At 43.4% G+C, this 22,887-nt stretch overlaps 1 protein-coding gene across 1 annotated transcript in view; it reads left to right on the plus strand.

Annotated features, from left to right (window-relative positions):
• Nucleotides 1–226: 226 nt before the first annotated feature.
• LOC104576097 (AGBL carboxypeptidase 1) overlaps nt 227–22,887 on the plus strand; it is a 58,536-nt gene continuing 35,875 nt past the window's right edge. The window contains exons 1-4 of the mRNA XM_088520844.1: nt 227–242; nt 1,523–1,669; nt 1,895–1,935; nt 2,121–2,248. Of these exons, the coding sequence (XP_088376970.1) occupies nt 227–242; nt 1,523–1,669; nt 1,895–1,935; nt 2,121–2,248 (332 nt within the window). The remainder of the gene's footprint in view (nt 243–1,522; nt 1,670–1,894; nt 1,936–2,120; nt 2,249–22,887) is intronic.

Here is a 22,887-nt window from a genome sequence, read left to right on the forward strand (position 1 = left end):
GGTCAGGGTATGAATCAACAGGGTACATGGCAAGGGACTGAGAGACTGAGTTTGAGAGCCTCATCACGCCACCCTGTGCAGCACAAAGTCCTTTGCAGGAAAGATCCTACAGTGTTCTGAGTTTACCTTTGAAATCTGTGTTTCCATTTCAGAGCTCACATGACAAGGATGTCATCCTGAATATTCTTGGTGTTCTCAGTGACCTGCTCTCTCTGGGTAAGGAAACATGGCTCTGGAGCAAGGCCTGTCGGCCCACTGCAGGCCGGGGATCCTAGCATAGGGCAGGGTAATCATAACTACATGAACTCAGCCTCTGCATGGTGGGAATACATGCATTATAGCTATAGTTCTGCGGTCCTTACTACTATGTTTGGAAGCGCAGGCATTTTATTTGGTTAAAGAAAAAAAAAAGTCTTAATTTTGGGGGGATAAAAGGCACCCATGGGTTTTATGATATCTCATAATTCCTGCCAGTCAAACACTGGAAACTTTCAATAAGGCCACAGGAGGGAGAGAGCTTTCAGGAGGGACAGGAACCTGGCTTTGCCTGTCAGGGGGTCTCTGATGGAGATGCACATCCCCGAAAGGCACCTCCACCTCATGGTGGCAGGCATGTCCTGCATGTGTCCGAGCCACGTGAAGAAACAAACAACTTGGCAAAAGAACTGAAAGAGAATTACTTCTCTCTCCTGCTCTACCTCAAAAATGTCATTTGTTAAGCAATTTTCAAGCAGACCGAGTTGCTAGGCGGCAGGGGACTGCATCTGCGAGTGCTGGCAGCCTCCTGCATCCCCACTGCTCCACCCCACCAGAGATGTGCTCTGTCCAGCTGAGCCTTTTTTTTTGAAGTTGTGTGGCAAAGTTCTGCAATGAGATGGCAGGATTCATGACACGGATGAGAGAAGGCACCATCTCCCCCCTGGAAACTCCACGGACTCAATGTGCAGCACCAAAATGTGCTGCATTGTGACCTGAGCAACTCACAGCTGGCCCGAGCAGCCTGGGGATCAGTATTTGTTGACACAGTAGGACTCACAGGATTAGCATGTGGCTTCTTTGGAGACCCAGGTTTGTTTGAAAGCCCTCTCCAAAGCTTCCCTAGGATTCCTCTTCATTTGGTAGAAGCGTGTTAGAACTTTATTCCTCTGCTTATTTAATTTTCAGTATCTAAGAAAAGATCACTGAGCTTTTGCCTCCTTTGAAATCCGCTGGTGTCTCTGCTTATTCTTCTCTGCTGCATTTCAATGTGCAATGAAAAGATCTCGCAGGACACGGGTTCATAAGGAAACAAAGCCAGAGCAAGAGGAAGCAGAGCACATGGTTGTGTCCCCAATCCAGGGACACTTGAGAGCCATGGTAAAAGCTGCAAACACCTTAGGTTTATAGTGACCTGGTGAGGGGCCGCTCACACCAAGCACCGCTAAGTGCAGGCACCTGGGAGGGTTTGCTCCAGCCATGTCTTGCCTTGCAGCTGCCAAGCAAGCGCTCAGCAGTGCTCCTCTTCTTGCTCCCTTTCCCTCAGGGACCGACCGGAGAATCGACTACTTGATCAGCAAGGGGGGCAGCGAGGCCCTGCTGCAGGCCCTGGCCGCTGCGGCCCGCGCCGAGCCGCCCGACGACGACGCTCTGCTGGCCCTGCTCCGCCTGCTGGCCCGCGTGGGCCGCAGAGGTAACGGCCATAACGGGCAGCCCCAGCACTAAATACCCACCTCGGGGAGGAGACCCCCTCCCGAGACACTGTGGGTCCCGTTGGGATTTTGGGACACCAGGCTTTAGGGAGGAGCAAACGCCCCTAGAGAGGCTCCTTCCGCCAGCCCTGTTTGTGTCCTGCCTTGTGCTGGCCTCCTGGCTTTGAGCTTCCCCTGATGGAAACTTCGTTTTGCTTTCCCTTAAGCTGAAAAATCTGATTTTTCTATATGGAGAGCCTTGCACAAGGTAAATACCATATATTCTCGGCACCTTAGTGTATCCTGAGAATATTACTGATCTAACTCACTGGAATGCTTTAATGCCTTTGTAATGAGACCCTTGTTTTTATATATAAGATTTGCTGCAAATAGGTTTATCAGCCCTGCTGTAGAGAACTGTTTTTTTTTTTTTTTTTCCTTCTTCTCAGATAGGAAGTTTGGACTGAAAGTGCAAAGATTGGAAGCAACGGATGTAATATTGAGTCTGACAAGAAAAAACCTTGGCCATTACCTGAACCTCACACACTGCCTCTGGGTGCTGCGGGTCTGTGCTTCCAGTGGTGAGTGCCTGGACTTTCCTCCTTTCCTCAAGGTGGCATCTGCCAGAGCTCTTTTACAGTCATTTTAGTGCAAGGAAAAGTAATTCCTGTTTAATAGTTATGACTCTGTGCACTATTAATATACAGAGTTAGGCACAAAAGACCTAGACTGGCTTTAGAAATTGCTGTTCCTGAAGGTACCTTGCACTTGAAGGCTGTACAGTATCTCCTATCTCTAGACTGTGAAAATACAAATGCTATAGTGAAAAATATCTGTAGTAATGATCTCTTATTTCAGAATGTTTGCAGACTATAGTCGGCTCTGAGACCTAAGCGTCTAAGGTCTGCGTGCAGTTCCTATTACCATAATAGCCACTGTCTCACAGTTGTTGATTGTATTGATTCTTGCGGCAGCTAGAGGGAAATACAGGCAGAGAAGCAGAGGTAGATAAAAATCATTGACAAATTCAAAGTCCCTCAGAAGTACCAATCAGAGATGGGAATTTAATGCCTCATCTTCTCACCTCCTATGCCCTCTCCCTGTTCTTCCTAATTGGCTATGCCCTTCTATTAAATGACTCAAGCAATGGAATTTCCAGTATTCGCTCAAAGGATCATTGCACATTCATGCAGGATTTCCCTATAATAGGGGAGTTTATCAGCACACATTTGCTCACTAACTATTCCCTCTCCCTCCCTGCTGCTCTCAGCTAGCAGATAGCTTTTGCCAGCCATCCTGTCTGTAGCCTGCTATATGCATCCTAAGATTTAGCATTCCTGGCTCTCAGCCCTGCAGGTCCTTCCTATTTGTACAGGAGCTAGTGTCAGACTATGGGACTTCTCAGGCAAGCAGCCAAACCTCTACATTCAGCCCTTCTCCCCATGATAAGCAGCCTTTGAAAGGCTGAGTGGGACTGAAAATGCAGCTGAGCTGAGAAGCTGCAACTTGCCTTTATTCAGGTTTCACAGCTGTGTAACAAACCTGTGCTACCTCCCATCCCAAATGACCATCTACACATTTTCCTTGCCCTCCTTCACTCCAGCTGCATCACATTTCAACTGCAGATTTTCAGGGATTTTGGGATGCCACACTGCAGCCTTGCTTCCTTTCCCTTTATCCTGGACCCTTCACTCAGCCCTAGCTCAGCCCCCTCAGCTGCAGCTCCTTTGCTGTAGCAGCTCTGCTGCTCTCCTCCTACCTCCAACCCAGCCGTGCTTTTCCCCTTCTCAGAGTCATTCTGACTTGATGGGCTCCATGGCCATCTGTGAAGAGGCAGAGAAGGCTAACTGAAGGTTTGTACAGTTGTACTACTGAACTAAGGGAACGTGCTCCCATCCTGAAAAAGGAATTTTGTGGAGTGGAACTAGAGAGGGTCTAGAAACACACAGAGGTCTGAAAGTGCTTAAATGTAAAAGCAGAAAAGATTAGTCCTTGTCACAATATGTGTACCTGTTCCAATATCAGCCCTGTGTGGCAGGCTGGATCCTGCTCTGGGCAGGATGAGTTCAAGCAGCCTTGTACAGTGTCTCTAATGAATTACCAACTGGTGTGAAAGCGGTTGGCAAGCCATCCCACGCTTTCCATCACAGGACAGCTTGGCGGAGACATGGTAGGTGCTGCAGGAGATGATGGGCCCTCTGGCAGCTCTCTGATGCCCAGTGAGAGATACCTAGAAAACAGCCAAAACCCAGCAGACAGCCAGGTCTCCCTCTGGCTGCTGTTGATTAGTGATCCTTTCACCCCATTGAGTTGCATTTAATATTTCAGTTGCATTTAATATTTCATTAATATTGCATTTAATATTTCAGGGTTGTATTCTCCCTTCTTTCCACATATGTCCTGTCTCATGGTGGGGATGCCTGGCTAAACAGCTAGTTTCTACACTGGGCATTTTTAAAACTGGTTGCCAAATGTATCTGTAGAAGTTCTCAGTGTTTTAGCAAGTGAAAATTTAAAGATAAGATTAATCTAGATGGAATTCAGCTGAATTCAGAAACATCCCTCCCCATGTTCATGGAACTGCCTCTGGAAAATGAAGGATGAATTTGAGACCTGTTGCTTTGCTGGGGTATGAATCTACTTAACTATTATTTGTCCTCCAGAGAGTACAATATCTATGGGAAGAGTGGCTTTGGAGAATTTAGAGAAGGAGGGCAGGATGCTAGAATACCTGCTTTGAGTGTGACCTTGGCTTAGGTCTGTCCATGAACAGCTCTGTGTTTCAGTGACTACGTTTGTAGAATGATCTGTGAAGTCTAGTTGGGAGCTCAGAGAAAGCTGCTTGCAGCCCCAGGGATAACTACACCCTTCCCTGCTTTACTTCTAAATGGAGCATTTGACACTGCCTGCTTCCCATCTGACTGCTTTTCTTTTTCTTTGGCTTAGTTACTGCAGGAACCACGCTTGGCATCAATGGAGCCATGGAGCTGCTTTTCAAAGTCATCACTCCCTACAGCAAGAGACACATCAGGACAGTCAGGTAGGCAGTAGCCCCCAAAGGAACTCATCTTTTCAGGCCAGCAAGAAACAAAATTTTGGCAAAGAAATCAGAAATGAATGTATAACTGTAACTCACTTTAAATCTGCAGTTTTTTTTTTTTAACAGGCAGAAATAGTTTCCTGAAATACATGCTGTTGCTGTGATTCATCATGTGATGGTGGCCATTTGGACTTTACCCTATAGAGGGATGAGAGTCTTATTCCAAAGTATTGCCTTTCATTTTCCAGTCAGGATGGAATTTTAAGAAGTACCTCTCCGAAACCTACTAGCTGGTTTTGTCTGCCCCTTCGCGAGAGCCTCCTGCCAACAGTGGTCCCAGGAGGGGGTACAGTGGATTTGTGGCCAAGTTCTGTGCCTTCCTTCTCCTGTAGAGAGTCGTGACTAGGTCATTATGATACTTTTGAAGTGTGACAGTTCGTGCTAATGTTAATCTGGGTGTCTCTTTAAGCCAAATCCAAATATTTCAAGTATTTTTTTTTTCCTAAAGAGAACAAGTCTACTTTATATCTCCTGCTTAAAGCTGAATGTTAGCCTTCAAGATTTCCTTCCTGGCCCCGTCCCCACTTGCCTTCAAGGCAAATTTTATAACATAAAAAACAAGAGGAAGGATTTGCAAAAGGAAAAAACAAAAACACATGCAGAAATACAAAACACATATGTGACTTGCTTAAAACAAACAGTGTCAAGAACTTAGCTGCTCTGACCTGTGACCATGCAACCACATTGGATTAAGTAACATAGAACCTGCCAGTTCCCCTCCTTGGGCATGTGCTTCCTTATGGTGCCTCAGTGTGTACTTGTTCAAGTGTGTTTCAGCAGGACATGGCAGCTCTCAGGTACTGCTTCTGCCTGGACTGGACATGGGTCCAGTTCATGGTTTGTGAAGTGATTATAGGTCGGGCATGGTGTGTACCTGAGAAGCAGATGGACAGACATGGCACAAAAGTTTTATTTCCTCCTTATCTATGATCAAGGTATAGGCCGAAGTCCCTGAGTGAGCACACTGGTAAATCATGTCCTCTTGTTGCTGGCAAAGACAAATAACCAGTTCTTCCAACATGGCCAGTTACACAATACATTACATGAAAAAGAATTCATGTAACTTTCCACTAACTGCAAATGCTGAACTTTTACCTCAACATGTAGTGCTATAATTTGCTAAATGCAGAATTCTTCCAGAACTTCTGCCTCTATGTCTGAGGTTATAAAACACCACACACACAAAAGAGCAGTTTGCCTTGCTAATAAGATAATGCGTGGGCCCAGCAGATGCATAACTTCATGCAGCTGCCTTGTTAATGGAAGCCAGCTCATTTTTGCCTGCATTTTTGGCTTTCCAGTATAGTACTAAGTACATGCAACAACTTCACAGCTTCAGCTCTGTGGTCTGTCCAAAAATATGACATCAGGATGTTTGCTGCAGAGAGTTTTGATATCACCCAACTCAAAGAATATTATCCCTATATTCCTGGGATATCTGAGTGCTCTCCAAGATTCCCCTCAGGCCTCACGTTAATCTTTAAGACTTGTGGAGTGTGGAGAGCTGCTTTATATGAAGCAGGGATACCCAAGATGAGTTAGTTCCAGAGCCCTGGCCTTGACTTGCTGGGCAACTGGAAGTGAGTGATGGCTCTATGCCTGTGCTTAACTAAGCAGGCAAATTCCACTCGCTTTCCTGGTCACCCTCCTACTGAAATGCTTAGCTGTGATTAGAGTAGTGTTTGTTCTACTTGTGTGGTTGTCTCCTAGGTCAAGGTCTGGGCGTGATAGGTCTGGGGCCTGTACTAGGTCTCCTTTGCATTAAGGAATGAGATGGGCCATATGAAGGCTTCTTTAATGAGGCTTCTGTGCATAGTTTCTTTTTCCATTCCCTGCTTTCCCATGTTGAGAGCTCGGTATCTGTCACACACTTCTAAACCATCTTCTTACTGAGATTCATTTGGAGGTACAGCTGGTGCTGCTGAGTGTTGTCGTGATAGAGTCTGCAAAGCCATCTAGAATTATCAGCATAATGTACTTCTGAAAAGCATACTGATTTCAGTGATTCTACACTGTGCCCTTACAATACCTGCTTTTTGTTTCCTTTTATTCTGTGTGCTAGAATTGTTTTGAGCTCGCCTGTGAATATTTTGTGTGAGAGGAGAAGGGAAGGTTGAAAATATGACCTCAATTTCCCTCAGTAAAACTCTAGTCTTGCCAAAAGCTTGGATATGGTTTCCATTTGGAAAAAGAAAAGTCTTTTAAAGCATTAATTGGTGACTACTTAAGCTTGCTCACTGCTAGTTGAGTTTCCTAATTCTCTTTTTCTCCTAAAATTTTGGGACTCTAGTAATGCATTTGCAGGCCATCATGGGGAAGAGAATTCTTCCTGGGAGCTAGCTCAAAGAAAAAGGTGATTTGTCTCCTACCTATACCTGCAAAAGCCCTAGATCAGCTGAAGCCTGGTAGCTGACTTGCTGACTAGCACAGGCTTCAGAGCTGCTCGTTTCATTTAATAATGAGGAGCTGCTGAGAAAGCTCAGTGCAGACGGTCTGTTTTATGCCAGAAGTAGCACTGTGGACTTTAACACAAACCTGTTCTGATTTAAAAAGCTCTTGAAACCTATTTAAAGGCCCTATTTTCCTCTTATTATTTGGTGAGGAGTGTGCTTGCTTGCAGTCCATTTAGAAACAGTGCTTTTCCCTGTTCCATACAGGGGGAAAATGTCCTCAAAAGATGTCACTGACAGGAATTTAGGTCCTGAGACTGGAAGTCCAGACTGGAGGGCGGGTTGCAGATCTTCTTTCTCCTCATTAACAAATGCCTGAGCTACACATGGTCTGAAAATCCCAGGCATCTCTCCAGTTCATCAGAAAATGGAGGCGGGGAAGTGTGAAAATGACCTTCTATTTTTTGACTAGCCCTAGCTAAAAATTTGTAGGGTGGCTGGAAAAGGGATGAATGGGTTTTCTGAGATGGGGAAGAAGGTAAAGGGGGCATGTGCCTTGTCTAGTCCAGTATGTGCTCTGGTCATCCAACGGGTTGCAAAGCCCTTCCCAGAGAAATCCGGAGTGAGTTATTCTGGTGTAGTCAGTTAGTCATAAAAGCATAAGCTAATTTTTGTCATATGCTTTTTGGCTACAAATATGGAACCTAAAGAACATTAGTCTAACTTGCTTATGGAGAAAATCTATCTTGCAGTGTCTTCCCCGCAAATCACTGGTCATCCCTTTGTATTTGCCCTTGATATCTTCTCTCCAGTTTATAACTACGTGCCACCATGACTTGCCTTGCTGCTGGGAAGGAACAGCCAGCAACTGTGGGGGCTGAGATTATCCTTGTTCTTTCATCAGTTGCCAGGAATGCAGCATTGAAAATGCACCACTTCTCTTGTGGATACACCCGCATTCTCCAGTCCTAGGCCCCAGCAAGACCAAGGTCACTTTAAGAATCTGCCCTGCAGAGTGCACTATCAGAGCTATTTATTTAGCCAGCTAAGATGTGGAAACAAGATACATAGTTCTATTTTTCCCAGTGGCAAAGCCCTGGGTTATTTAGAAACAGTCTCCCAAGCTCTGATTGACCTTATCTGGGTATATGCCAAGTAGCTCTGATTCCCCTGAGACTGTGACTCATGAACTTTATTGGTCTTCTTTAGGCATTTGAGGTCTTCAGGTCATTGGTGCCATAGCTGTGTGAATGTCTCCAGGAATGCCCATAGCCGAAGAAAATGCCATATGAAAAAAGATGAAACTCATGGGGGCTTTAAGCACTCCGAGTTGAGCACTGTGAAATCCAGTTGAGACAGGCACTTTCTGTAGACTGCCCTGCCTGTCTTATATGGAGCTGTGCCTCTGAGAAAGTTCTTTGGTATATTTTATAGGGTCAGCTTAAACTAAAGCCAGTTGATGTTCCATTTTTCTCAGTTCCATTCATGTGAATAGCGGGGATATCCAAAGCAAGTGTATGGGAGGGGGAACACACATCTGTCCACCAAGCTCTCCTCTAATGCAGCATTACTGATGCCTCACACAGTTCAGTGACCGCTGCTCTTTCACATTCCACCTTACCTGGTCACTGCATGCTCCATGTGTCCTATCCTCTCCAGGTTTCACTACCCTTGCTCATCTTTTCTACTTTTTCTGAGAGACACTGGGGATGTGTTGTGGATAGCTGGATCAAGTTTGACAGATGTGTGCTCTCTTGCCAAGCAGGAGCTGGGTCCCTTCTTCAAGGCTACATTTTGTGAATGGCTCCTTTTTGTGAATATTCACAGAACTTGGCTTTCTGCATGGGATTGTTCCAATAACACTTGACTACTTAATTAAAAGCGGGAAGTGAATAAAAAGGGTATGGGAAGGATGCCAAAGTAATTCAGCAGGAAATGTGACATGCAGAATGTATTTGCTATTTGCTCATGTTTGTTGTTGTCTACTTCTGATGTTGGATCACAATTCTTTTAATGTTTGATGCTTATTGGAAGGTCCTAGCTCCTCAGACACTTTGAGCAGATCTTACCTGTCACTGAAGGGAAGAATTACTCTCACGTAACCTTAAATATTTCATCTGAAGTAGCTATCTAGACATCCCATGTACTGTATTGTGGGGAAAGGGAAGATTCTTTTCATCTGTATCAAATGTTTACTTTGGAAAGAAATGAATTATAACCTATAATAATATATACATATTTTGTCTGCTGACTGGAGGATGATCTAGGGTGAATAGCTTGAAAGTAGCATTTAAGGTTGGGTCAAGAAAATGGCTGCTAAGAGTTTTGTAAAATGCAGTCCTCTCCAATAAGTGTCAGAGTTCAAAACCCAGGATGAAACAAAAAGAATACCAAGCGAGTCTGATGTGTGTGCAGGGGTATAAGGAGCGACTCATGAACCTGAAACATGCAGGAATGGGAACACTGTGTTATAATCGGGAAGTGATTCCAGTACCTCTATCAGAATGTGAGCAGAGAGGAATATTTTCACTTGAGTCCTGAAAACAGCTCATGCTAGTGAAGAGAGAAATGCCAAGGCGAATGGAAGAGGGCATATAAAACATTTAAAAAGCCTGAGTCTGGTGGGTCTGTATTTAATCAGACATTGTGTCAGACTGACCAAAGGCAATGCAAAGACCCTAATAATGCTGAAGATGTAAGTTAGGGGGCTGCTCATGGCCTCAAAATGGGCTTTGAATGTCTGCAGTATGTCATTTTCTTTGCAGCAACTGTTTTGTTTGCACACAGTTGTTATTCTTTTTTTACTTCTTAACCTGCAAGATAAAATTCAAGTGTAGAGCCCATCAGTGAGGTTGAAAAGTGTCCAGGTTGCTACATTAATAAATGACTATAAAAGTGATCTGACTTGACCTTAATAACAGGAGAAAAATCAGAATAACAGTGGGCTTACAAAAAGAGGAGACATGGAATCCTTCAAGTTTAGCAGAGATGACTTAAATACTAGCATTACCTTCCTGTGATGGAGAGGTGCATGAAAGAGGTCCCATTGCAAATGAGTCCTTTACCCAGTGCAGACACTTAGAATTTCCTCAGCTGTAATCCTGGGTAATCTCTAGTTGTTTGATTTTCGGCTAAAGTTGTTGCAATTCTTGTCCTAACGTTTCAGCTGCCCTCTGCTTGAACAGAGGTTGGAAGAACATGTCTGTGCGGCTGCTGTCCGCTAATATTTGGAGAATGAAAAAGCAGCTCAGTACATCAGCGTGATGATCAGCTCCTCAGCAACCTGAAACGGTAGCTGCTGTCATTAGTCCTTTTGGAGGGACAGTTCACATAGAGCTTCATGTCTTTGTTTATTTGGCAGCAGTTTCTGCTAGGAGATCAAAAGCAAACCATCCTTAATTTCTCTTGTTAGCCACTGTTTTGCCATTAATCATGTTGAGCTGTTTGGATATTTAATTGGAGAGTAACACATAATTCTGTTGGAATGTGGACAGAGTTAATCATTGCTTAGTGACTGCTTCTTCCAAAATTGCTGTTTGGTTCATTTGATCCCTGTTGAAAACTCACAGTAGGGGCTGAAACGTTTCTTTTGAACTATGTCACAATTGAATGATACTTCCCATCTGGGCTTGGTCTACATGGGATTTAGCCTAGAAATTCTTGCTAAATAAAACAGGTAAATACTGTTCTGAATGATGTGATGCCAGCAACAAGGGAAAAAAAAAAAAGGCCGCCTTTAAAAGTCTGCCTCTATATTAAGTGACTATTCAACTTAACTAATATCTCAGATAACATGCAGCAGAGATGAGTACATCACTGGGGTAAGTAAATAAACCTTGGTGTTTGAATTAATGCAATGAGCCATTGTAACAGAAGAAATGAGCTGTGAGCCAAAGGTGTCTCAATTTTATGCAATTTCTTTCCTCTGTTTGCTTTTTATGGTCTGTGTGGTTCTTCTCCAAGAATGACCTATCCTAATATTAAGTAATAAGTTAAAAAATCTCATTTCAGAGTGGTAGTATCTCAGCATACCTTTGCAGAGTAAATTCACACTGCAGAATTATAATTTACTTGCATTATACCATTAATAGAAGAACAGAAAAACTGGAAAATTGAGAGAGAAGCCAGAGAGGTAGCATGCTTTCAGATGAGACTGGAGAATAGATGAAGACTTGCTGAGGTGGAGAGAAATATCATACAAGAAGGTTGTTCCAGATGGTAGGACAAACGTGTTGCATATAGAATCCCTGGTGCCATCTCTTGGTAACCTCTGATATGACAAGATTAAGCATGCACATATCTACCACTGTGTTTTTTTTTTTTTTTTTTAAGACTGAGTTGTTATAGAAAGGAGAATGTAGCTGACTAGGACAATGCCATGGAGGAATGGGTGAAGACTGGTGTGCGCTGGTTGTGCTGAGAATGCTGTGTTAGCCACAGAAGGAGTAAAGAAAAATAAAACGAAATAAAATATAAGACCAGAGAGAGAAGGATGAGGGAGCATTTTGCAATCCAGGAAGAAATGATGAGTTTTGTCATGATTTCTGGAAATGTATAGTTTATTGGTGAGATGAGAAGTACTAGACAAGGTGCTGCTGGTGTGGAGGTTCTATCATCAGTGGTAATAAGAGTGTGAGAGGCTAAGAGTTTAATAGTAGAAGGCAAAAGATTTCCTGTGTCTGAAGACGCTGGTCTGACACTTGTAAGGCCTTACTTGAGCAATGCTGTATTAATTGGGGGAAGTCACATGAAATCACACTTTTTATATGATCAGTACCTACACTAAAGACTTCATCTTTCTTAAAAAAAAAAAAAAAAAAAAAAAAAAAAGTAGACAAAACACTTTTATGTTTCCCTGCCTTCTCTGAGGGGTAAGTTCGGTCAGAGTTGAGGTATTTGGTGAGGATGGAGAGGAGAATTGAGCAAGGGGAGAGAGAGATGAAGCAAGTAGAGGCAATTTTGTGAAAGGTTTTTTGCTCAAGCAGAGTGGGAAGTTGAAGTGGATTGTGGAGCAAATGTGGAAGGAAACTTCCATGCACAGTCGAGCTGCTACAGCACAGGTTTTGCACAAGGCTGGCCCTACGTAGGTGCTTTCCATTCATGCCTTAAAATTTCCTGCAGTTGCTACAGTTTTTTTCAAGTCCGCCCGTGTTGACAGTGCTGGCACGTGAAGTGGAAGGCAGCTCTAGAGCTATCAGTGGTTTTGAAGCACCGCAGGGATTAGACCTGCCCTGAACAGAGTTACATGACGCAGTGTCAAGGAACTTAGCACCAGGCTTTCTGCACTCGGATTCCCTCTGCTGATAGCGCTGTTGGAGCTGGACCGGCCCTGGGCAGCTGGGGTCAGCAAGGCAGAGGAGCAGGCGCTGCGACCCATCCACTTCAGTGGGAAGCCGGGAAGCGGCTCCAGTGTCTTCACAGTCCCTCTCAGACTCAATCCAATAGTTAGTTTGATAGCACTAATTACAAGAAGAAGGGGACAGCTTAAATGCAGGAGCATTTGCCAAGTGTAGGTGAAATGAGATGTGTTGGGGAAGGAAGGTTTTGTAAGAGTGGCGCTGCGGATAGAGCACAGGTTTCTGGCTCGCTAACCCCAGCAGGGCTCTTCTCAGTCTCTTTATCTGCAGGGCAACGCTTGGAATGGCAGCAACGGGGACAAAACCTGTAAATAAACTCGGAGTTGAGCTGCCCTGGGGTGTGTTCAGAGACAGGGCTTGGAGCGTGGAGAGGAGAACCTGAAAACTTGAGAAAGTGGCTGGTGAGGAAGAACAGGGCTGCTGACTCCCAGTGTGGCTGGAATGGAAATTCACCCTGAAGTGTAAATTTTGCAAAGGTCATGGCTCTGAGACAGAGTTTTACTGTCAGCCTGCAGCAACAGGCAGACTACTGCAGAAGATAAGGAGAAAAGGCTTCTCGTATTTCTGGCGCACTTACCACATATTCTTCTTTCCTCTCTTGCGTTAAGTGGAATGTGGCTCGGGCTTTTGCAGGCCACTACCCATTGCAATGGCATGAGAGATTTCTCTGTCTGCCTAAAAGTTTCATTTCCTTTTTCTCCTTGGTTTTTCTAAATCTCACTTAGATATTTGTGGTCGATCCAGGTTTTACTGCCTTCCAGATTTTTCTGCACAGAAAAACAAGGGCACGTGTAGGAAGCATCCTGATAATGCTCGTAATTTTTATTGTGCTTTTTAATTATTGATTTCTATTGGCTTGCTGATATACTTGGAGCTCAAGTTCTATAAGCCTTGGCTTTGATGCAGTCTGTTTTCAAATCCCAGAGTTTGGCTTGACTATATCAGATGGGAGCTTTCCAAGGAAAGCAAGAAAAAATGTACTAACTTTGTAACTTAGACTTCTGCAAATTAGTGCTTCAAAAAGCCCCTGCAGATATGCTAGTGTGACATTGCTGATTTCCAACAGCAAATGCAAGAAGAATTTGACCCAGTACTTGCTGCATTTTGGCTTATTAGTGATTTTTTTTCCTTCTAAGTCCTCTAACTAAATGCTATGAAGAGCAGGCACTGATACGTGACCAGATTATTGCTTAATAGAGAGTTATACCTTTGTACTGGAAAAAAAAAAAAAAAAAAGCTTAATCTGCGTCTGGCTAGTTCAATCACAGCAGCCAGATGTTGCCTTTGAACCGATCTCACAAGCTACAGGTCCCAACAGGGACACAGTGTCACACGTGGCCTTGTGCCTGCTGCCTGCTCCAGAGCCTCTCTGCTGGGAAGAGGAAGGTGAAACCTGAGGCTGTACAAACTTTCACTGCAGTCTCTTGGGGCTTAGATCAGAGCAATATGTAAAAAGTGCCCAAATCTTGGTTTGTATAGGTGGGAAAATGGTGTTTCCCTCCTTAGGAAGCAAATGGAGATTGGCAAAAAGGAGGGTATTGCATACAAACAAGCTTAAGTAGCATCTCTGTATTCTTTTCTCCCATACAAATGTGGATGTAACACTGTGCTGTCACCACCTACGTCACACGTTCATACTAAGGCAGAGTGAGTAACTGGGCATTCGTGAACAGGCAGAACTGGGAGTACTTTGTATGACAGGACTGCCAGTTTAAAGCCACCCCGGTTCCACTTTGCCGTGTCGTGCAGGGAGCGTGGGTACAGCAGCTGCCCCTGCACGAAACAGCTTCTTGCTCTGGAATATTCAAAGAGGGTCTGCAAACCAGCTCTTTTCCCTAGAGCAAAGCTGGAATAGTTTCCTTTGGCTGGACTTTATGAATGAGCTTCATCTGAACAGGACCAGAGGGGAAAGGGAAAACTAATAAACTGATGGACCTATTTATAGAGCCTCATAACGTGGAAGCAATACCATTAGATTAGAAAGAACAAACACATTTTTTTAATCCTGAGTTCAATATCGTTTGTTCTTTCTTTTATTCTGAGGCATCCAGTTTATGTTTAAGGAAGGGGCTGGCAAAGAAGCCAGCTTTGTTTTCTGGAATTGGGAGGACAGATTTCCAAGTCCTGCAGCTTCATATTTCTTTTTCTTTTCTTTCATTTTTTTTTCAGGCCCATAAATTTTACATTTTAATTTAATTGAGTTTATCAGAAAGAATTTTTTTTTTAAAAAAAGAAACTAAACAGTGAAACTACAAATGGATGAAAAGAAGCAGCCTAGTTACATGCAGTAAAGGATGCTGTTTCAAACGCTGCTGCTTTACAGCTCAAGAACACCTTTTACTCCAAAGGACTTTTTAAAGGTGTACCAGAGATTACCGGTGCCTTAGAGGAGGTTTGCACTAACCAGGAGTCACAGAGAACTGCTGTTCTTGGCCTTGATTACTTTGAAACCAGCCTCCCTTTTGTGCCCTGAAATAGCTCAGGGCACGAACAGTGACAGCTCTGATATCTCACGACCTGGATTGCTTGTCCCATGTGCTGTGCGTGCATGTCCCACTACCAGCAATTGGTTGTGTCCACAAAATGGAGACCTTGTTTGCAGGCAGTGTTGTGGCTGGTGTCTGGCTTTGTGAATAAGGTCTTCAGGACCCCCCAGTCCAGCCTGCTCATATAGAGCTGGCTGTCAGACTCCCCCAAAGCAAAGAACCTGCAATTTGATTTACCTTCTTTGCAAAGACTGAAGTTTACATTGCCCTGCTGATATTTGAACTTGAGGTTTCCAGGCAGGTCATGAAGCTCTTCCCTTTGGCGGAGTCACTCATGCAGTAAGGAGGTTTCTGCTGGTATGGGGCTTGTTTCCCTTTTCTTGCTGTTGCTCTGCAGGCACAAAATGTCCTGAAAAGCAGGAGAGAGAGGGAGCAGTCTGGAAGGGAGCAGAATTGGGCCCTGGGCTGCTCTCTGGCCCTGCACGCTGAGCACCCAGCACAGACTCAATGTGCCTGTCGGTACTCGGCATTCCCAGAACAAAACCCGCCCGTCATCGTGGGCTGAGAAGCTATGAGTAAAATGTCAGCAACTAAGATTCAGCTAAGGCACCACCAGGCTCATTTATACTAGTGACTTTAATTGGAAGGGAATTGGAAGACAGTTCCCTGGGGAAAGGAAAGGGGTTTAACCCCACTAACTGATTGCTTTAATTATGCATGAGATGTTTCAAGGGCTGCACTCCTGCTTGTTAACAGGAATGGCCTTGATGAATAAACTCACTCCTCTGCTTCCTAAATCAAATGGGAGAAGCATCAAACCCCTTTCTTAGTCCTTCCATATGTGTCCTGTGAGTGGGAGTACTGGATTCCTGCACTGAAGCTACTCTGCCTGATTAATCTGTTAAGAATCCTATTAGATTGTGATCATTTCAGGCCTTTCATCTTGCTGTCAGAGCCTGCCTCAGCCGTGATGATGGCATCTGACCCCAGAGCAGGAGCTGACAGGGAAGGAGAACCTTCTCAGATAAGGTTTCTGCCTTGGGAAGTGCTGCCAGCTCTGCAGCACACGGCAAGGAAGAACTGGGCATTTGTTTGGCCAGCATTTAAGTGTTTCCCCTGTGCTTTGTTGTGAGTTTTAGACTGATATAATTTAAAAGTGTGAGGAAAAAACATCCTGGTGTCTCTACTTCTATATTTGTGCATTAGAGAGAAAAGGATAAGTAAGAGAGTCTCAAGGGTAACCCTGGATTGATTCTTTTTCTTGGAAAGTAGAGAAGAAAGAGGCAGGAAGGCAATACCTCTTGGCTGCATGAGGCCTAACAGGCTTCAGAGCAGGTAGAAGTGTTTGGAAGGACCTTCTGAAATCCAGTGGAGGTGAATCTGGAAGCTGAAGTGGTTTTTGGCCATTGCAGCAGGATAGAAGACCTCACACGGGACCTTCAGACCTCTAACTTCTCTATAAACTGCAGTATGTTTTTCAGCAGTAACACTGATGCCTGTGTACACACTTTTTTTTTTTTTTTTTTTTGACTCATAGCCCCTTTGTCAGTTAAAACCCAAAGAAGCCTTTAAAGATGGAGAAGAAATACTGTTCAGTAGTATGCATTTAAAAATTGTGTTTTTTTCCCCTCTCACTAATTCTCTTCAGTAAAATACATCATATCATGGAGAATATGCTGCATAAAAGGTGTATATTCTGATTAAAGACAACATGTGCTTCTCCAGGAAAAGAAGCTTGTCACTGGAATTGAAGTAATCATTAGAAAAGAACTGGCACAGGTGGTTTTTATTCACTTTTCAGCATTGCCAAAAGCACATCTGTGCACAACAGCTGGATCTCCAAACTCCACTTGTTGGCAGTGAGTGGGATGGTGCCGACTGAGCAGGCTTTGCCTTTAAGGTGTTGATGTCTAGCTACCCAGCTGGGATTGAAGTGGACATGATGATGGGCAGTTTTGTGTCAATCTTGAACTTGCAGAACAATGAAAATGACAGCAGCATAAGCAGCTTTTTCTTATAATTCCGAGATTTGCGAAAATGCTTGTTTTAAAACCGTTAAAACAAACCAAATCTCTGTGCAAATATCTGCATATTTAAGGTCTGCACTGCTGGGCCACCAGGGAAATGACTATTCAAGGCATCTGCCTCAGATGAGATCTACCTTCTGGAAGGATTTATAAAGCACCTATTGCCAAAGTGCCTGCGTGTTGTTTCTGAATGTCTCTCAGTTGTCAAATGTGAAATTGTCTTTTGAGTGAGTTGCTCGGTGACTGTGTAAACTCCGGTAGTTAACTATGAGTCCCAGGGGGTGGAGGCAAAATGCAACCAGACATGATGTATACTCAAGTGCACTTAATTCCTTCCAGAAACGGGGACTATGGAAGCTTATGGCCTTTACGCTTGTAAGCTGTAATACCTTGAGCATTCAATCAAGATTGCCGTTGTGCTAGATGCTGCACAATATATGTGGCATGGTCTCTGCCCCAGACTGCTCATGATATAAATAAACATGACAGCAACAAATGAGTATACTGAGAAATAGCAGCATAAAGAGCAAAAGGAGGGAGTCCTGGCTGAGATGATGCAGTTTGCCAGGCAGGGGCAGAACCTTGGCTTTTGTCCCTGTAAGCAGGAGTGCTTCACCTCTCGTTATCCAGGTGTGATGTCTTTGGGAGTTTCATCAGGAATTAGGTCTGAGAAGGCATTTAGTGAAGCACTAAGTCATTAGCCATCATTTAATAATTTGAAGAGGATGTTTCTCATGTTTAAACACGTAAAAGATAAAATCTCATAAGAGTAGGAGGGTGCAGGGGGAATTGCTTGGGGGCTGGTTTGCAGAGCTCTGCTGGATCATATCTTTGCCTGTTCAGTCTCTGGCTTCTCTACTGTTTCCTGTCCTTCTGTCTATCAGGCAGTCCTGATAGATGGGCACCAAACTCGATGTGCCTTGTGAATCTTGAAATCTTTTCACATGGTCTACCTAGCACCTCATTTGTAACAACATCTTTTCAGGAATCTTTTTTTCCAACATTGAGGTGGAACAAAAATAAGTATTTTGCTTCAAAGACCAGCAGAGGCACAGAGTTGTCCATCATATTTCCCAGAGCTGCAAGCTGTGAGCAAAATCAGAGCGGAGAACAAAACTTAGGAGATGGTGACTCCCTATCTCTCCTTCTGTCTGCAACTATTTCTAGCTAATGCCATCCCAGTAGCCCAGATCTGAAAGGGTGACCTAGACATAAAAGGCTTCTCTCTCTGTGCTGTTGAGCAGCCCAATTTTACTGGCTAATCCAATTGCTGTTTGGCTTGGGAAGCAGTGGAAATTTTCTTTGTTGTTGCTGCTGTTTCCTAAGTGCAGAATCTAAAAGTTGCATTTGTCTGTCTGTCTCCTAGTTGCTCTCCTGCCCTGATCTCCAAGCTGCTGATTTGGAAGCACTTCAAAGAGTTTCATTCTTCAGAGTGGCTGTCTCCACAGCTATTAGAGGGAGTTTTTAATGTTCTTTCATTATGGAACAGCATTTATTATTAAGCCTTTTAAGATAGGGCAACTTTATTTATTCATCTTTTAACTGAAAAAATATAAATGATTTTTCTTTGAGATACCCTGGAATTGACAAAACAGCTAAGGTTTCAGTAATGCTGCAAGAAGAGAAAATCAGCAGAAGAATCCAGGCAGGTTTTCTTTTTTCTTTTTTCTTTTTTTTTATGTTTTCTTTCTTCCTCTGTATCCCCCCTGCTCCCCATTCATTCTCAAGACAAATGCAAAGTTCTGCACTGGGCATGCTGTCAAATTCTCTGCTCTAGCATATGGCTCATAGCATCATCTTTCTTGTGCTCTTAAACTTTCCCTCCTGCTACTATCATTTTTCCCTTCCTTCCATGGTCTTTATTATCTGCTTTCTCTCCCTGTCCCAGGCTTATTCATCTCATTACCTCTTCTGAGGTCAGGGAGGATGCTGTTGGTTTAGCATACGCTGTTAAGGGATGTCCATTATCAACACCAGTTGCCTGGCTTGTCGAAAGTCGATTGACATATCTGTTGTCTGTCTGTCATTCTCAGTGAAAGTCCATTCTCTCTATGACTATTTCTCAGTGAAAGTCCCTATTTTCTATGACTTTTGTTTTGTTTGCCTCCCATGGGGTCTTTTGTATGTTTGACTTTATTCAGAAAGTAGGTAGTGTCCTGGGGATGCTTTCTGACAGCTGATTTGAAGCGTAAATTGTAAAGCTGATATAACCTCCAAGCTTAAAACAAACGCAAAGAGACAGCACTTCGCACAGTGTAGGCGTGAACTACTTTTACAGCATATTGCAGATGCTAGGAGTTTGTCTAGGTTAAAGAAGTGACAAAATCCAGCAATTTGCAGTTCAGAGATTTCATAAGGCAGCGTTGGGGCTTTTGTAGGGTTTTTAGCTCATAGTTGATTGTGATTCCATAATATCTGGACTACAGATTATTTGATTTGGTGAGATTCCTGGAAGCTCTAGCACTCTTAAGTTCACTCTGGTTCTGTATTCTTCCCTAGGCCAGTGTTGGGCACAGGATACCTGACTTTTTGCACTTTGAACCTATACTGGCACAACTGTGTATTAACTTTGTGTTTAGAATATCTGTGTTTCATTTTCCTTCCATTTTACCTGCAATTAAATTGTAAGGGTATAGGACTACAGTGATTTCTGGGTCACTTTTTTCAGACCCTTTCCTCATTGGCAACAAATCTTCATTATCCCATTAAAAGCAATTTAGGCTCCCTTTTCAAAGTCATTAGATTGTTCGCTCCATCAGTGCCAAGAGGATGTTTCTGAGCTTCATTTTCCAATGCTTAAAACCATTCTTTAATTTCCAGTCAAAATTATTTATGGCCATTTTATATCCATTTGTTCTTGTGCCAGCTTTGTTCTTTAGTTTAAGTAGCTGATTGACTTCATTTGTGTTTACTTCTCCCCCAGCCCAATGTGTCCATGGAGAACAACCCAATCACCTCTAAACCACCATTTTGCTAAGGTGGTCAAACTGTGATATTTTAGACTCCTCTCATAAGCTGGTTATCCTTTACCATAATGATTTCTTTAACTCTTTTCTGCACCTGTTCTTTTGGAGTATTGCACACAGCTGTTTAAGTGAAACCCTGTGCAAAGATGTTCCTGCTTTCTATTCGCTACTGGTGGTGGCTTTTCTGAGATCTGATCTTTCCTTCTCCTGGTTATGTCAGCTGGCTGGATCATACCTGTCGTCATTCTCTAATGGGCTAGTAATTCAGAGCGTCCTTCTGCTCTTGTTTCCAAATTGTCAGCTCTTGCTCATGATAGAAGTTCTCATTAAACCCTAAATGCATAACCTTCCACTTGGGCTGTTATATTTCATCCCATTTCTATTACTTTAAGACTCAAAAACATGTTGTTTCTCCCTGCTCTTGGCCATAGCTTCTGAATTCACTCTCTCAGCAGATTTTGTTAGTACACTCTGACTTTTTGTGCCAGGGTCATTAATGAAAGTATGAAATAAGATCAGTCTCAAACCTTATCCTTGAGGACTTCCACATGTAACATCCCTCCAGCCTAGTAATTTCTCTTGTCGATGAACTCCTGTCATCACCTATTTAACCTGTTCCTTACCTACTTTACAATTCTTTAAATAATCCCCATTTTCTGCAGTTTAGTTAATAACATCTAGTGTGGCACCGCATCAAATACTTGAAGTCCAGATAAGTTAGACCTACCACATTTTCCTTGTCTAGAAAAATCAGTTATCCTATCAAAAAAAGGTTTCGGGTCAGTCTGGCTTGATATACTTTTGATGAGTCCATTTTATCCTTTATTTTATCTTCCTTGCATTTTACCCCATGTCTTTAAATTATTCTTTCTTTCAAAATTTTTTCTGAAGCCTTATGTGCTGTTTAAGTCAATCTACTGAGTCTGCACTTACTTACAAGTTGCTGTGAGTATGCACTGTAGGACATACAGCACACAGCTTATTGCCTATGCCAAAACCCATGTGATGAATTGCAGTACTTAAAGGGATGAAATGTACTAGTTTGGTTCCACTTTATTTTATTACAGTACTATGTACTGTCATGGACTGAGATGAGGATATGCCTAGCTTGCTAGTCTGGATATGGGAAATCCAGCTAGCCACACTTGCAGGTCTGTGTTATTGCTTCAGAAATAGGTCGCTTATTGTAAATTATTCTGATTCCTCTCAGAGGAGATGCTGGGGTCTGGATAAACATGACCGTTAATCTCTTTTTTTACAGGAGAGGTCTGGATTTTACATCCCACTTTACCATCTGGATTTACTTAGGTTTTTATGACAAACTGGGATCTCTCAGCTTTAGAAGAAAGCAGATACAAACCTGTTCTACCAGGTCACATCACAAGTACAAATAGCTCTTGTACGTCAGCTCAGAGAAGACTAACTTTCCCTCACAGCCCAGAGCAGAGTGAAGGCTGTTGAGGGATGAGCTAGGGCATAGTCAGGAAGAGCTTAGATCTTCTGGGTAACTTTACTGAGGAATTAGGGAGTGGGGACTCTGAGACAATAGCATTATGGGGATCACATTACCCGAGAACCTAGTTTTGGAGGTATGGGGGTCCTTTGGGGATGAGTGGCGTGATTTGGATTGACCACATAGTTTACAGACCTCCAGAAGCACTGGAGAATCTACATTTCCTGCTTATTTGGCTGATGGGAGACTTGCTGGCAGCATTGACATTCATGACAGTGACATAACTGCAGAAACTCTTTGCAAATGCTCCTAAGCACCCCTTTAGTAACGCCAGGTGCCTCCTGGAATGTCTTGGGTCTCTTAGGAATTGCGGTAGAAACGCTCAGGTCTTCCCCTTGCCCCTCCGGCGCTCTGCCTCACGATGGGGACGTTGCCTTAGGCCTACAGAGGCCAGCATAAACGTGCTTGTAGTGTCGGTGCCCTTGAAGGGTATGTTCATAGGTTTGAGCTTCAGGAAATGCTATGAAAGGAATTTTTATTGCTTAGAGACTGTTTATTTTGTCCCAAAGTACAAACTAAGGGAAAGGCTGATCAGGGGATGTCACATATCCCTTTTCTGAGCGTGCAGAATGGCTTAAAAATGGCACAGGCTTCATCTAACCAGCTGATACCTGCTGTGTAGGTGGAGGTAGCAGAGCAGCGAGTGCATGATCATGTTTCCACTGGTTAGATTTTAGCTTATCTGCTGGTTTTATGTTATGTATGCATTTGTGGGCCTTTTTACACAGTTTGTGTATAATGTTGGTGTTGAACTCTTGACTGATTGATTGGATGGGTTACATTAGAGAAGGCCAGAACACAACATCAGCAAAAAGCAGCATTTCTTATTCTCAGATGCTATTTGAACACAAAATGAACAGTAGCTTGATGACAAAAAATATTTATTTCCTGCTGCAGGAATAATTTTCTCAATATGGAAGTTAATATGATTTTATTTGGGGATTGGTTTATAAAGAGATTACATTGTTAGGAATCCATGGGCATGGAGGGCAGTAAGCCAGGTTAGAACATGTATGTTCTTGTTCTAGCAGAATGTGTCTGGATATGGAAATCTTCTATGTGGCTGGCTTTCTAACATGTGGAGAGGCCATCTGCTTCCAGAGGGTGGGGAGCAGGGATGGCTCAGTGCAGCTTTCCAAGCAGCAAATGTTAGTGACCAGCTTCTATTCAGACCATGCTAAACTGAGTTGAACAGCCTGAGCTGCTTACCGGGCATGAAAAGATGCAGAGGGCCAAGAGAAAAGTCTCTGTGCATCTCTCCCCTCTACCTATTTCCTCTCTAAGTGCTATGGGGCACAGCTGTGACACCATGAGTCCTGATCTGAGCAGGGACCTTTCTATGCCACTGTAATAAAAGGCATTGACATAACTGGGAGAAAAA

This window comes from Tinamus guttatus, unplaced genomic scaffold (assembly GCF_059628265.1).
Source record: "Tinamus guttatus ecotype Peru unplaced genomic scaffold, ASM5962826v1 Tinamus_guttatus_pri_ptg000004l, whole genome shotgun sequence".
Taxonomy (NCBI): domain Eukaryota; kingdom Metazoa; phylum Chordata; class Aves; order Tinamiformes; family Tinamidae; genus Tinamus; species Tinamus guttatus.